The following is a 15227-nucleotide window of genomic DNA, read 5'->3' as shown; positions in this document are numbered from 1 at the left end:
TTTCCTTTTAAGGCCTGATCCTCCAAATTATTGTACATAAGCACAGGGTCTGGCCATGGAAACTTGCAGGATTGGGGCTGTAGTGTGGAATAAATCAATAGTTTGAGAATACTGGACTGGATTTATGACAATTCCATAAAGATATTCAACTATGTTTCACTGCTGTGAGGACAGAATTGTATAGCTCACTATTCTTTCACAAGTCTTGCTCTAAGAATCACAATTTTGGCCAATTTCTTAATTAACTGAAAAGTCTTTAAAATTGTTTTTCATTTTTCTTATACATTTAGTTACATTGAAAACTTTAAGCAGTTAGCAAAAGTTTGCTAGTAGAAGCTGTCTCTTAGTATACATCAAATAATATTGTACTGGAAAGTATAGAGCAATATTTTAAAGCGGTCATTTAAAACAAGAGGCTGCCTACTTTGTTTTTGGCATAGAGCAATACTTAAGTTTTGTGTTCATTGTTTCTTTTCCACTTGACTTTCCTCGTTTCTCGTTTTACCTCAGAGGTACATCTTTCGCTCAGGAAGATTTTTGTTGAATGCAAGGAGAAGAACAGCAGGATGTCTCCCTCCACCCCCCCCTCCCCATTTTAAACGTCATGTTTTCAGAGCTCCCTTAACTGGAACACAAATATTTGGGGGAATATGTGAAATTTTAAATGTCACTGGAATACACCTATTACCTTTGGAACTGGTCACTATCTTCAGAATTAAACAGGGCCATAAGTACTCCATAGGATTTGGAATGACAGTGAAGATGACTTTCTCAAACCAAAATTAATTCCAGGTTAGCTTTCCATCAGGCATCTCTGCTCGGGCCTGTGCTATTAGCTCTCACTTTTATGCCTATATAGGAGACAAGGAGAAAACTTATATCTTATCCTTCCCCATCCTTATGGTTGGTTGACACGATTAGGCAATGCCATGTCTCGTTTAGAGTGGAAGCGTCAAAGGGCAGAGCCCTTGTCGTCTTACTTGCCTGTAAAGCCCCCTGTACCCTTGGGGAAACAACCACCACCAGACGAGAACATGACAACATTAACTTCATCTAAGGCGAGATTAAATATCTGCGGGCACGTGTACCCTTTCCCCCCACAGTAGGTCACACACCCATTCTATATACAGCTGGTACCACTGAAATGCAGCCACCTCTGGGTGTCAGGGCAGCAGCCAGACAGCACAGTGGGGGCGGGTGCCCGAGGAATGGGATGCGGGGCCTGCTGGCGCCGGCGGGCGGAACCAGGTGCTCTGCAGGTTGGGGTCACGCATGCCCCCAGTTCCCCACCAGCCCGTGTCAGCCAGGCAGGGCAGGGCGGGGCGGGAGTACAATGGCCCCTCCCTCCCCTCCGCCACCTGACCTGCTCCGCCGTGACAGACAGTCGCGACCGGTCTCGAGTGCTCGGAGGCGGGGCGGCTCACCTGGTCCCAGGGAGGCTCCGGCACCCGGTCCAGGGCGGCCTGCGGCTCCCTATTACGCTGGGTGGGGGGCCAACGGGCCGGAACCGTCAGCGGCCCCGGCTGCTTCGGGGATCACCTCGGGGACTCCTGTCACCGGCCCCCGCAGGCTGCATGGCGGTGAGTGACTGTCCGTGGCCGTACACCGGGCTGGGGAGGTGGAGACGGCTCCCTGTCTCCGCCGCCCCGTGCGCGCCCTCTTTACTGCCCGTTACCGCTGCCCTGCTCGCTGCCCGTTATGCCCCCCCCACACCCCCGCACGCGCCGCTCCCCTCGCTGCCCGTTACCGGCCCCGCCCCATACACACAGCACGCGCCGCCCCGCTCGCTGCCCGTTATTCTCCACAGCTTCAGAGCACGCGCCCCCCTCGCTGCCCGTTACCGCCTCCCGCCAGCCCCCAGCCTGCCCCAGGAATGTCAGTTACTGCTCCCGCCAGGACTCCCTCAGTGACACTTACTGTGCCCTCCAAAATCTTAGTGCCCCCACAGCATTCCCCCTCCATGCCCGTTCATGCCCTCCCCCCTGCAACCGAGCACCTCATCACTGCCAGTTACTGTTCCCCCAACAGATAGCGCCGCATCACTGCCAGTTACTGCCACTCATATGTGTGTCTGCCCTCAGCAACTTCTTTTTCTTCTCCTGGCTACCAGGGCCCTTCCACCCCAAATTTCCATGGGGGCCCTTTAGGGTGACCAGACAGCAAAGTGTGAAAAATCGGGACAGGAGGTGAGGGGTAATAAGAGCCTTTGTAAGAAAAAGATCCCAAAATCGGGACACCTGGTCATGCTATGGCCGTTAGCTGCAGAGTGTAAAATGGGATTTCATTTCCATTGGGGATGAATGAAGCACATATTTTGATGTGCTAGTAGGAGGAAGGTTGAAAGAGCTCAGGCTATTGCTACTTGGCATCTCTCTCATTTGAATAACATTTAACATATGTCTTCAAACTACTGATCAGATATCATCTACTGCTACTAACATTTCTACAGCATCTACAGCTCTCAATGGGACTAGAGACCCAGTGTGCTGGAGTCTGTACTAACAAGTATGAAGACACAGTGGTAGAGTGACCAGACGTCCTGATTTTATAGGAAGTTTGGATTTTGTGGGCTTCTTCTTATATAAGCACCTATTACCTCCCACCCCCATTCCAATTTTTTATACTTGCTATCTAGGTCACCCTACACTGTGGGTATGTCTACACTACAGTATAAACACAAGGTTTGAACTGAAGCCTAACCTCCTCCCCCCACCCCCCTTGCATCTACACACAAATCACTCTAATCCAGGGCTAAGCAGCCACATTTTGGGAGTACACTAAGCAGTCTGGGTATGGCTGGCTAGACAGAAGCTTGCATAATACAGTATAGACACTGGAACCCCACGCTGGGACAAAGGATTCAACAATTCCTAAACTGGGGCTATAAATGAGTGTCAAAGCTCAAGCCCTAGGTTAACAATCAGAGATATAATTTAAAGTCTAACAGAACACTCTTAAAACAGAAGTTTGCCAAAAATTATAGATGATAATCTCAAATTTCTCAGGACTTTTAAGCACTTTTGATTGTCTTTGAGACAATGTCTGGGGCTGTTAAAACCTGGGGAAATGTTCTTTCTGGTGCATTCCCTATGTGAGCTTTTGGGTATTTTCACATACATGGACACACACAATCACCTTCACATCCTAAAACTAAAGAAAGTAAGAAGGCCGATACATCTCACAGGTAATGAAAAATAGAAAATGAAAAATAAGATACTTAAAATTTTAGGAGTTCACAAATTCTTCAGTTCTCACAGTCTTCTGGACTCCCATGGAATAGGTCTGGAACTGTAGTCAGGAGTTAGACCGTGATGTTCTGCTGGCACCGTGCTTCTTGTTAGCAGGCCTTATTTGGGGGCCTGAAAAGACTGGTCAAATGTTGGCATAGACTGTTAATTGATGTTATGACTTCCTCTCACTAAGGTGATCAGTCTTGATGATTCTGGAACATCGGTCTTCCATGAAATAGCTTGTTGACCTGAAAGGTGAGCTTTCTCAGCCTTATCCTGATTCTTATGATTTATAAGTTTCACTTGGTCCACCTTGCAGCTCCTCCCTCCAAGGTCTTTTGACAGATCAGGTGCAAGGCCTATTATGAAGCCATACAACTCAATCTAGTTAAGTTTGAATTAGGTCATTGTTAGCAAGTGTCAACTTGGAAAAGGCCTTTTTAAGCCAGCAGTTTTTAAAATATTTGATATTTTCAATATCACAATAACTACTGGTTTGTAGCCCTCCAAAATATGAAAAATCCTGACACACAAAACCCACTTTTGAGGAAGCTGGCATGGTCTTATCAGAATCAAATGTTTTAAAAAGTCACGTCACCAGTTATCAGAAAATTCAATATAAAACTCCTATAAAAATAACTAATGAGAAAACCCTTAACACAACAAAGCCAGTTCTTCAAACATTCATTCATCCATCATCAAATGAAAAATAATCCAGACTTATGATAAATGTTATCAAGGCAATTATGATGCTAGTCCTATTTTGGAACAGGGCTATCGCTCAATTTATCTTCTAAAATCTAGATTTTTATAGAGCAAAGTTACTTTAAAGCTTATAAGTTTTAATTAACTGTTTCAAGCTATGACTCTGAAATCTGACAACTGGGTTTTAAAAACTTGATTGTAACTTTATTGCACATTTCCTTGCCAGCTAATTGAATCTTGGTAACTTGTACCAATGACAAAGAGACCTGTTGCAAATTACTGAATTCTGCAAATTATCAAGTGAACAAAAATAAAAACATTCATGATGCATCATCTGTTTTCATCAGTTATAGTTTAATTAGTACTGTATAATGTACTGGTAATATCCCTGCATATTGTTCTTAATAATTGAAGACCCTATCTGCTATCACATCTTTGGGAAGTTTAGTTTAATTTAGTAATTTACTAGTACAAACTAAACAAGGATTAAATGGGCTTAAGTGCATCTGCTTTAGGGGGCATCATTTATTTAACTACACAGACTTCAAATTAATTTAGTTAAAACTGTACAACTTTTCTAATATAGACAAGTCCTAAATATTGAGCAAATAGATGCACATTGGGTAAATGTCAATATGTATTTGTATAAAACCACACTGACTCTACTCATTAGGTTTGCTTCATTTGAGTGTGCAATCAGTTTTCTCTTTTAAAAATAAAAAAAGTCCCAGAGATGATGTATGTGGAAAGCCTATCTACAGAACAGGTGAGACATTTAATGAATGTTCCTAGGGCTAGAGTTTTTTTCTACATGATTTTTCTGTGGAGAATTTTGTTGCAGAAAGGAATCAAGGATGAGAAAAAAGTTTTCCAAAAGGTAAAGAACAAACACTTCTTTTAAACCTCATGCTGTTCTAAGTTTCATGAATCAGCACCATGTTTCTCAGTGCCACCAGCTTCCTTCTCTCTGGTAAAATAATGAGGAGTCTTTGTGGCACCTTAGAGACTAACAAATTTATTTGGGCATAAGATTTCGTGGGTTAGAACCCACTTCATCAGATGCATGGAATGAAAATACAGGAGCAGGTATAAATACATGAAAGGATGGGGGTTGCTTTACCAAGTATGAGGTCAGTCTAATGAGATAAATCAATTAACAGCAGGATACCAAGGGAGGAAAAATAACTTTTGAAGTGGTAAGAGAGTGGCCCATTACAGACAGTTGACAAGAAGGTGTGAGTAACGGTAGGGAGAAATTAGTATTGGGGAAATTAAGTTTAGGTTTTGTAATGACCCAACCTAAACTTAATTTCCCCAATATTAATTAAACTAGTTTTCCAACCCAAAAGAATATGAGATTTCAGAAATTTTCCCATCCCAAATTGGGACAAAAAGTCAAAATATCAAATAGTTGTGAACTAATAATTCAAAAAAATTTCAGATTGGATCAATTGAAATGTTTCATTCTGACTTTTTATTCCACCTTTTTTCCCCTATAAATTAATGTACATTTTGAAACAGAAAGTAGTTTTAAAAAAAAAACTTTTTGGTTCAGAAAATGTTGAAACATCCCATTTCAACAATTTGAAATTTATTTCGACCTGGGAAATTTACTGAAACTGACCTTTTCCCATGAACAGTTTTGGTTTTGATGAATTGTCATTTTCCAACAAAAAAACACTTAGTAGAAAAATTCCCAACCAACTCTAGCTTTAATTTCTTACTCCCACAACCCTGAAGCTTGATTTTCTGTAAGTTCTCAGCAAGTTTAGATAAGTGTGAGTTTTCTTGTCTCTCTCTTCAGAAATATTGTTTTAGGTCAAGTCCCCTTCTTCTCTCCTGTAACCTTACCCCGGACCATGGTATCCTGCCAACATATAAGAAATTTCTTTTTATTGCTCTTTTATGATTCAGCTTTCAGTTGCTGTTCCTTCTCTTTACTAAATGTGCTTTTTCTGGAATGATGTGGTGGAAGTGAAAAGAAGAGAAAAAAAATTTTTTTGGTCTATTTCCATAGGTGTAACAATAACCACATCAGAATGGATAACTATCCTAGGTGAGTCAGGAATGTGTTACCTTATAGCAATATACAATACCCAGAAGAAAAATATTGCTGAAAAAAAGAGAGCCTTATTTAAAAATTTTAGCATTATCCTTCCTGGGGAAAAAAAGGCTGTAAAAAGACTGCACATGGTTTATAATATTATAAGAAACAAAATAATCTTTTAAAAAATGTTTAATTTGTGTAATTTCTTTTCTGACTGTCCCTCTTTATCTCCCATCCTATGCATTGAATTTGTTTTCTTGGTGACTCCACCACAACATGAGTGTTCCCTGATCTTGAAGTGATTTACAAGAAGTGACCTGAAAAGTGTTTCAGGTAGCACAGCCATGTGGAAAAGAGGAAAGCTTCACACTGTTTTTGAGCCAAAGCAGTAACATAGTCTTGAAAATTATATATATTTTTAAAAGGTATTTCTCCCATCACCTTAGATTAATACAGGCTACAAAATTATTTCCTGAAATGGTTTTCAAGATTACATTTTTTTCAAAAAACAAAGGCTAGTTTTGGCTAGGGCACAAATACTATCTCTTTCCCATCTTATTTGATGTTCCACCATACCTCTCCTCCAGTATCCAGCCACCGTTCTTTAGTTTAAACAGTCTTCCGTATAAAAGTTCTCCTAGGCTGAGTCCACACTGTATAAAAGAATTGTGACAAGTGACCCCCTGGATCCCTTCTCAACTGGTATTGAAGTAATTTGCCTTGCTGATGTGGACAGGGTCAACACCTATTGCAGGAAGCAACACACCAGATAGACTTACACCATCAGAACTTGCAGCCTGGGTTCCACGGGCACAAAGTCTGTTCTAGTGTGTCAGCCTTAGCTTTGATATTCCCTTTTTATTTTGCTTTTGTCAACCTAAATGTTTATTTTAGTCAGGGGTGAAAGTAAAATGGAGCTCTTACCAGTTCAGGGCCATCTCCCCCTCCCCGGAAGGGGTGGGGCCTCAGGCGGAAGGGGCTGGGCTAGGGTCAGCATCCCCCGGCCAGCCCATCTGCACTGCCTGGCCCACGTCGCCCGGGACTCCAGCGGTGATTTAAAGGAGCAGCAGCGGCTGGAGCTCCGGGCCTTTTAAATTGCGGCCCGGGGGCAGCTACTTCTTTTGCCACTCCCCCGTTGGCGGCCGGGGGGGGGGGGGGGGGGGGCACAAAAGGGGAAACAACAATAAAGCGCTGCCATGGCAGCGCTTTAAGGACCCTGCTTAAAGTGCTGCCGCAGCAGTGCTTTAATGTCACTGCCCCTTTTGTGCCCCCCATCGACGACCCGCCAGCGCTTTAAAGTCAGAGGTACGGGCCGGTATTGGCGGCTACTTTTTACCAGTACGCCGTACCGGCCTGTACCGCCTTACTTTCACCCCGATTTTACCATTTTCCATTTATGTTTTTGAAGGAGATTTTTTTTTTTTCATGTTTGCTTCATAGGAATTCATCTATTCTATATGGCTGCATACACTGTTTACATAGTTAGATCCCAGTCATGCAAACATACAAACACATGAATGGTCCCAATGAAAGTTGTGCAGTGTTAAACATATACATAACTGTTTGCAGGATTGGGGCTTCAAACATTAATCCTGCAAGCTGATCTGTGCAGATGGACCCCTATGCCCATGTGGAGTCTTGCGGAAGCTGATAGGAAACTGCACAGAGTAGTTTGCAGGATAGGGCCTTTAATAAAAGTGACAGTTACTTTTTGGTAGAAATAGCCGTAGTTAGGTCTTTATGAACATCATTTGAGAAACAGAGAGATGCTCAGTATCATGGTTACTAGGCACCTCTGTCCCCTTTCTGGTCTCTCTAAGTGTATGCCCTCAAGAATTTGGTCAACCCTGGGATGGAATTCTACAAATCTCTCATAAATAGACCAAGTTATTGGCTACAATACCCTATGTATCAACTGTTCTTACTCTGCAGGACCAACTGAGTTCAAACACCTGCAGTTCTCCTCTTTGGGAGTCTCTGATCAATGGCATACTGTAATAAAACTGTCAAAACATACATATTATGTATTTTAACAGTAGAAAAAATGCCTTTAAGGAAAGAAATTTAAAACAGTCTACACATTTCTGTCTTATCTAAAGTCTTATTGTCACCTAATGGTAAACTAGGCAGACTTAACTTCTTCCAACACACTCAGTAGGTCCTTGTGTCTTAGTGTGGTTCTCTGAAACAACTCTCTCTCCCCCTTCTTTTGAAAGGGCAGTCCTAGGTAAACTTGCCACATCTCTTTTGATCTCCTGTGTTCCCAGGCTTTTCCTTTCTGGGCATTGTCGCTTTACTCTCAAATGTGTGCTGAGAAGTGACTTATTTTGAGCCATTCTTTCCTATCCTCTCTGTTTTTCTCATGCTATTAAAACTAAATCAATATACTCATACATTAAACATCCCAATAACCAGGTCAACATGCAGTATTCATAAATTACAGAGCAGTTCCAAATCAGTCACATCTAATAACCTGCAGGATCAGGCCTCAAGAGCCATAGTATCCAGTAGTGCTAATCTGCAATGCAAAGCACATCTGATCTAGTTTCTAAATCAAGCTTGCATGTATCAATTGGAGATGTTGTGCCTGGCATCATTTTACAAGGCTTCTCGAATTGCAGGTTTCAAATAACGGCTTCTTCTAATACAATATCTGACAGGATCTTAAAGTTGTGAAGCTGTTTAGACTCTCTCTTCTTTATTTAAGATAAATATACTGAAAAATGATATGGCAATGACAGATGGTTAGCCCTGATCCTCTAGAGCCACCTAACATATGTGCATGTCCACAGGCCTTAATTTCTTCATTAAAAATTACAATATCTTCTTTATTATATAGACATGTTTAGCATTTGGTGTTGTTACCAGTTCCAAACAGTACAATCAACTGTCCACATATCTAAATAGTTGTAAGATATCTGGGACTATTCTATGCAAGTTTAATAATCCTATTATAGCTTGTTTTTGTTTTTTTAGTCCCACTCTTGCTAGTGTTCCCTATCTATCCTGGCATGTTCTAGATACTGTTTAAGATAATAGGGGCTATGTCACATAAATATTTAAACAAGTCAAGAGGTGGAAATGTCTGACAAAGAATGAAAATTTGGTGCTCACTATTTCATTTCTGTTCTTTGAAAGGACTTGCCTGCAAATCTGATATTTTTTTCACAATACAGGAGCTGAGGGATCTATAGTATAGTTTCTCTCATGATTTACTATGCCATTTCATTTAAGCCTTGACAAAAAAAATACTATCTAGAGTTTATATAAAATACGTAGTTAGTTATTACAGCCTTGGAATACATAATTGTGATGGCCTCTAGAGTGGGTGGCTCTTCCGTTACACTACCCCCATTCCACGTCTGTACAACTACTTCTGTGTTGCTGTGGAGAATGGACATTAATGATGGACCAGAGGCGCCAACTTTCTAATGTGCTGGGGGAGCTCGACCCCTGCTCTGCCCCAGGCCCTGCCCCCACTCCACCCTTTCCCCAAAGCCCTACCCCAGCCCTGGCTCTTCCCGACCCCCGCTCCGGCCCATCCCCTGAGCATGCCCCGCCCTCACTCCTCCCCCCCACCGCCTCCTGCACACCGCAGAACAACTGATCGCGGTGGAAGGGAGAGGGAGGCACTGATTGGCGGGGCTGCCGGCAGGTGAGAGGTGCTGGGAGGAGGGGGCAGAGCTGATTGGGGTGCTGCTGGTGGGTGCTCAGCACCCACCATTTTTTTCCCCCTGGGTGCTCCAGCCCTGGAGCACCTATAGAGTCAGTGCCTAGCTGATGCACACCCCCTTTTGAAGAACAGAAATTAATCAGCCAGATTTCTTTCCCCTATCCCTGATAAAACAGAATGAATGTTATGTTGTTTTAATAGGATGATCCAAATTGATCCAGTTGCCTAGCTGGGATTATTTTGGTCTAAGGATATGTCTTCACTGTAGAGTTAATCAGGTTATCTAGCCTCAAGTTAACTTTTCTTAAATTAGCCTACATCGAGCGAGAGTGGCCACACTCTGAAATAGCATTTGAGCTGTAGAGTGGTCATTTTAGCAGCTGACAAGTTGTACTAACTCCAGTTGTAGCCTGTATCCTGACAGGCCGGGCAACTCCAGTTACAAGCACCCCCACACTCAAGGGTTTTTGTGTACAGATGGGACTTGAATTGGGGCACCAGTCAAGGTATAATTCTAACTTCTCTAACTCAGCAGTGAAGACAACCCTTAATTGTCCTGTGAATTACAAGTGAGGTGCAGCTGTATGCAGTTACAACATTGTAAAGTTAAATGAACTTTGTTTAAATGAGACAGATGCTTAATCAGAATGAATTGGACTCTACCAGATTGTCCCAGTTAGGTGAGTTATGCTAAAGAATGCTGAAGAAATCATAAATTATGACAAATTTCATTTAGCTTTGTTCTTTTTGTGTGTGTATTGTATCAGTTTGGCAATTAGATTATTTTTATACAAAATTAAAACATGTAAACGTTGCAAACCTGTGAAATGTCTTCCAATGGACTCTCTAGTGAAAGTCAACCAATACTTGTCACGTCTTCACATGAGATCTGAACTGGTGTGATTTTGGAGAACCTGAAAGATAAAAATTTTGAGGCAAGTTATGTCCCTTTGACTTTGTTATTTGGGGCAGTCATGATAGGTGCCGACTCTGCGGATGCTCTGGGACTGGAGCACCCATGGAACCGGCAGCCCCTCAGATCAGCTCCTCCCCCACTCCTCTCAGCGCCTCCCGTCCACTGCGATCAGCAGTTCAGCGGTGTGCAGGAGGCGCTGGAGGGAAGGGGGAGAGCAGGGGCAGGAAGAAGGCAGGGGAAGGGGTGGAATGGGGCAGGAAGAGGAGGGGTGTGAGTGGAACGGGGGTGGGAAGAGGCAGGATGGGGGCTTGGGCGAAGGGGTTGGAGTGGGGGTGGGGCCTGGAGCAGAGCGAGAGTCCAGCATTCCTGGGGAAATCACAAAGTCGGCGCCTCTGGCATTGAGTATATATTTCATGAACAGATGTGTTTTTTGTTGAGTCAGTTGGAAATTACCTTTAAACCTTTGAAAGCATGCTAACATTCAATATACCAAACATCTATAAAGACAAAACACTGATATAATTTCTATTGAATGAAAATCAGTTATCTGAGCTGTTGAGCCAAAAAGTTCCCTCATTTAGTTTTTCCAGTGCCTATATTCAACACATTTTAAAGTAGCTAGGAATTCTGAGCTTTGTTTAGTCAGTGGCCATAAGCAGAACCACCATGTCCTGTGAAAAGAAAAGGAGTACTTATTTATTTGAGCATTAAGTGAAGTAGCTATGTATGGGGTAGAAATTTGGAAGTTTACAGATACCTGCAACATTGTACATACAGCTGGTTGCATTTTTTTTTAAAATAAACCTTTTTCTCCCATTGGAAAATATGGGTTTGTCAAAATTGAACTTTCCTGTGGGAAAGTTGAGTTCTGCAATTTTTTTCCTTTCTTTCAGAAATCAAAACATTTTCTTTTGAGAAAAGTGAAATGTCAGCTCCAAAAGGAAAATCATTTTGAACTGTCTATTTAAAAGTAAAGAGTATTATTTCAAATTGATATTTTGATAATATTTTTAAATTAAAATAATTATTTCTTAAAAATAAAATAAAATTCTTAAAATAGTTTTGTCAAAATGTTAATTTTTCAGACCTTTTTGTTTTGTGAAAATTTGAGTTCCTATCCCAGTTTGGAATGAAAACAAATAATGAAATATCAAAATTCCTTTCCATATAGCTCTAAATGTACTAATCAGTTTCAAGCTACGCTGCAGTAAATAGTCCTAATGATTAAAAATATGTAAGTACCAATTCAGACATCATTATGATGGACTGTGGGGCTTTCATACCAACTAGACATAATGCACAAATTGATTTCAAAGAGCATTCAGAAAGTACTATGTCAGCACTGATTGGCTAAATTGTTTTGCATTGGTAATACTTTATTAATTTCTTGCTTTGTTGTATACATAGTAAATTGTTGAAACAATTCTTTGGTCTGTTTACTAATCTTTTTCTCATAGTCACTCCAAGGATACCAATGGAAAATATAGGTCAGAAGACCAGTCTGTAGTCAGCAGAATGCAGAAAAAATACTGGAAGACAAAGCAAGTCCTAATCAAAGTTACAGGAAAGAAAGAAGACGAGCATGTGGTTGCATCTGATGCAGAGCTGGATGCCAAACTGGAGGTAAACGTAAGGATTATGTGACCATGTCTATACGACAAACTTTGGTTGATGCAAGTTACATTGCTGTATAGCCACCAAAGTTTGTGTATTGCTCATGTGCATGCATACCTGGCTGCTTGCGTCAGCACTGCGCTTATTCTCTAGGTGTAATTGTGTTGATGTAAAGTACAGTGCACCACGGGTAGGTATCTCAGTGTGCCTAATGCTGCTGTTTGACACGATATCTTTTGGGAACTTTTCGCAATGTGTTGTGGGACAGAAATGAATTGCCGAGGAATCTCTGGGAGCTAAGGGTCAGGTTCCCAGAATGCAACTTACTCCATCCCATAATTTGTGCCTTTTTTTTTTTAAAATCCCACAAACTTGTGCAGTACATTTTGGTGTCCACCATCTCAGACCGAAGCATGGTGCTCTGCACTGCTCTCATGAATGTTGCAAATACAGGACACACTCAGACATCCAGGAAGTACCACAAGAACATGAGGGACATGATAATTTCTTCTTGGACATTTTGCAGAGGAACATCTCAGAAAATAATTCAAGGTTGTTGATGGTGTTCATGGAGCAGCTACATACAGTGGAGTACTGCTTCTGGGTCCATGAATTGAGCACTGACAGGTGGGATCATATCATAATGCAGGCGTGGGACAATGAGCAATGGTTGCAGCATTTTCTGATGTGAAAGGCCACATTCCTGAATCTGTGTTCTAAGCCACCTCAACCCTCTAGCGCAGGGACACCAGAATGAGAGTTGTACTGACAGTGGAGAAATTGATTGTGATCCCGCTCTGGGAGCCTGCAATACTGGATTGCTACCAGTCAGTGGGAAATCATTTTAGAGTTGGAAAATCCACAGGGGGGGCTGTCGTCATGCAAGCCTTTAGGGCCATTATTTGTCTACTGGTATGCAGGACTGTGATTATCTGCAATATTCAGGACATAGTAGATGGATTTATAGCAGTGAAGTTCCTGAATTGGACTGAGGGCAATAGATGGCATGCACATTGCTTTTTTGGCACCAGCCCACCTTGCCATAGAGTTCTTCAACAGAAAGGGCTACTTTTCTATAGTTATCCAAGTGTTGATGGATCACTGGGGACCCTTCACTGATATTGATGTGGGCTGGTCAAGGAAGGTGAATGATGCTCACATCTTCAAGAATACAGGACTGTTGAGAAAGCTGCAAACAGGCACGTTGTTTCCTGATCAGCAGATTACCTTTGGGGATATTAAAACTCCAATAGTGATTTGAGGGACCCAATCTACCCTTTGCTGATGAAGCTATACACGAGCCCCAAGCCTCAATAGCATCAAGGAAAGATTCAATGACTGACTCAGGTGTAGAATGACTGTTGAATGCGATTTTGGTAGGTTGAAGGAATGCTGGCACTGCTTACTTAGTAGATTGGATCTCAGTGAGAAAAATATCCCAATGGTTGTAACTGCCTGATGTGTCCTGCGTAAAATCTGTCAGGCAAAGGGGAAAAGCTGCTGACTGGGAGGAGGTGGAGAAGCTGTCTGCTGACTTTGAACAGCCAGACACGGGCTATTACAAGAGCCCAATGTACAGCTATGCAGCTGAAGGAGGATTTGAAACCACACTAACAGTCAGCCACAGTGGTGTTCTGTGATGGACGGTCCTTTGGGCCTGGAAATGGGACTTTGAAATTGGAAAGGCAGCAATAATTTCGTTCCATTTCATTGCACAAATGTAGTCCATTGTGGTGATGGATACACTAGCTATGGCTCTCACATAATTGTGAAGCTGTGGTTTTCTTTGCTGTCCCCCCCGTATGGAATGGTGGGGGTAAGGAGGTGGCCTATGATGCCACATGGAATGTGGGGAGGGGGGGTGTAGGGAGTTGCTACTGTGGAGTTCTCCAAGGACTGCAAAAAGTGGAGAGGCCAGGATTTTTGGACATGTAGGTCAGTCAGGGTCTGCATCATTTGGGTTTGCTGCCTGAAAAGACCCATTATGTCCTGATGCATCTTCCTCTCCTTTTCCTGCTGGGATTCCTGGGCCTGTCTCCCTTCTTTCCTTCTCCATACTATCTGACATGCCTGGTGTTTGTGCAAACCAATGCTGCATTGGAACACAATCTCACTAAACGTTCTCCCTCATCCTCTTTTTTTCTCCTCCTCATCAGGGTTAGCCATATTGCAGGTGTGGAGGGGACATCCCTCAAAGCTGCAACAGCAGCAACTGCTGCTGATAAAAGCAGACAGATGTATCATTGGATTTACAGTCATACCAGAAAGGGAAAGAAAATTTTCAAACCTCACTTCCCTTAGTCCCATAAAACTTTTAATAAGACACATTTATTAACACTTTGGCTGTAGAGCGCCTCTGCACAGCACTGCTCCCCAACTCCAGCCATAAAAACTATTGCCTGCTAGGGATGAGTATGGGGGAGGGAACTTCAGTTGCATGAAACAATAGAAGTTCAGTTCTTATTCCATGGGTATGAGTATAAGGCAATGGCATAATTCTTCTGCTCTACTCTGCGCGGATTAGGCCTCAACTGGAGTATTGTGTCCAGTTCTCGGTGCCACATTTCAGGAAGGATGTGGACAAATTGGATAAAGTCCAGAGAAGAGCAACAAAAATGATTAAAGGTCTAGAAAACATAACCTATGAGGGAAGATTGAAAAAATTGGTTTCTATGATTCTGTCCACAGGCAGTGGTGGTTTTAAGCTGATATCTCATTCCTGAAGGCAACAAAGGCACAGAGAGCACAGCTGCTACTGGCCTTCTGAAACCACCTGGGCCCATATGCCTCTAGTCTGTGTACTGCAATGGTGCCAGTCAAACTCATCACAGAGTGCTGTGGGAAAGTGAAGGAAGAAATAATGCAGCCAGCCTTTTCAACCTTTGGAGATTATTAAAGAGTATTTCCATTAAAGTTTCCTCAAGACCTCGCTGGAGGATACAAGGGACATCTGCCTGTGTATATAAACAAACTGCTCCACATGGCTTCCCTGTCTTCCCCTCGCCATTTAACTCAACAGGGGAATGAAAAGCAGATGCCAAC

The 15227-nt window shown here is 42.4% G+C and overlaps 1 protein-coding gene across 8 annotated transcripts in view; it reads left to right on the top strand.

Moving 5' to 3' along the window:
• The first annotated feature begins 1355 nt into the window (after positions 1–1355).
• ICA1L (islet cell autoantigen 1 like) overlaps positions 1356–15227 on the top strand; it is a 63609-nt gene continuing 49737 nt past the window's right edge. For 3 of the 8 annotated variants that reach the window (XM_043524791.1, XM_043524788.1, XM_043524786.1), the window contains exons 1-4: positions 1356–1580; positions 3424–3485; positions 5953–5991; positions 12029–12200. In XM_043524791.1, coding sequence (XP_043380726.1) covers positions 5975–5991; positions 12029–12200 — 189 coding nt within the window. In that variant the 5' untranslated portion in view covers positions 1356–1580; positions 3424–3485; positions 5953–5974. The remainder of the gene's footprint in view (positions 1581–3423; positions 3486–5952; positions 5992–12028; positions 12201–15227) is intronic. The other 5 variants (XM_037912757.2, XM_043524792.1, XM_043524787.1 and 2 more) reach the window with 3 other exon arrangements.

Source organism: Chelonia mydas, chromosome 11 (assembly GCF_015237465.2).
Source record: "Chelonia mydas isolate rCheMyd1 chromosome 11, rCheMyd1.pri.v2, whole genome shotgun sequence".
NCBI classification, from domain to species: domain Eukaryota; kingdom Metazoa; phylum Chordata; order Testudines; family Cheloniidae; genus Chelonia; species Chelonia mydas.
This window is presented reverse-complemented; position numbering and strand designations above follow the sequence as displayed.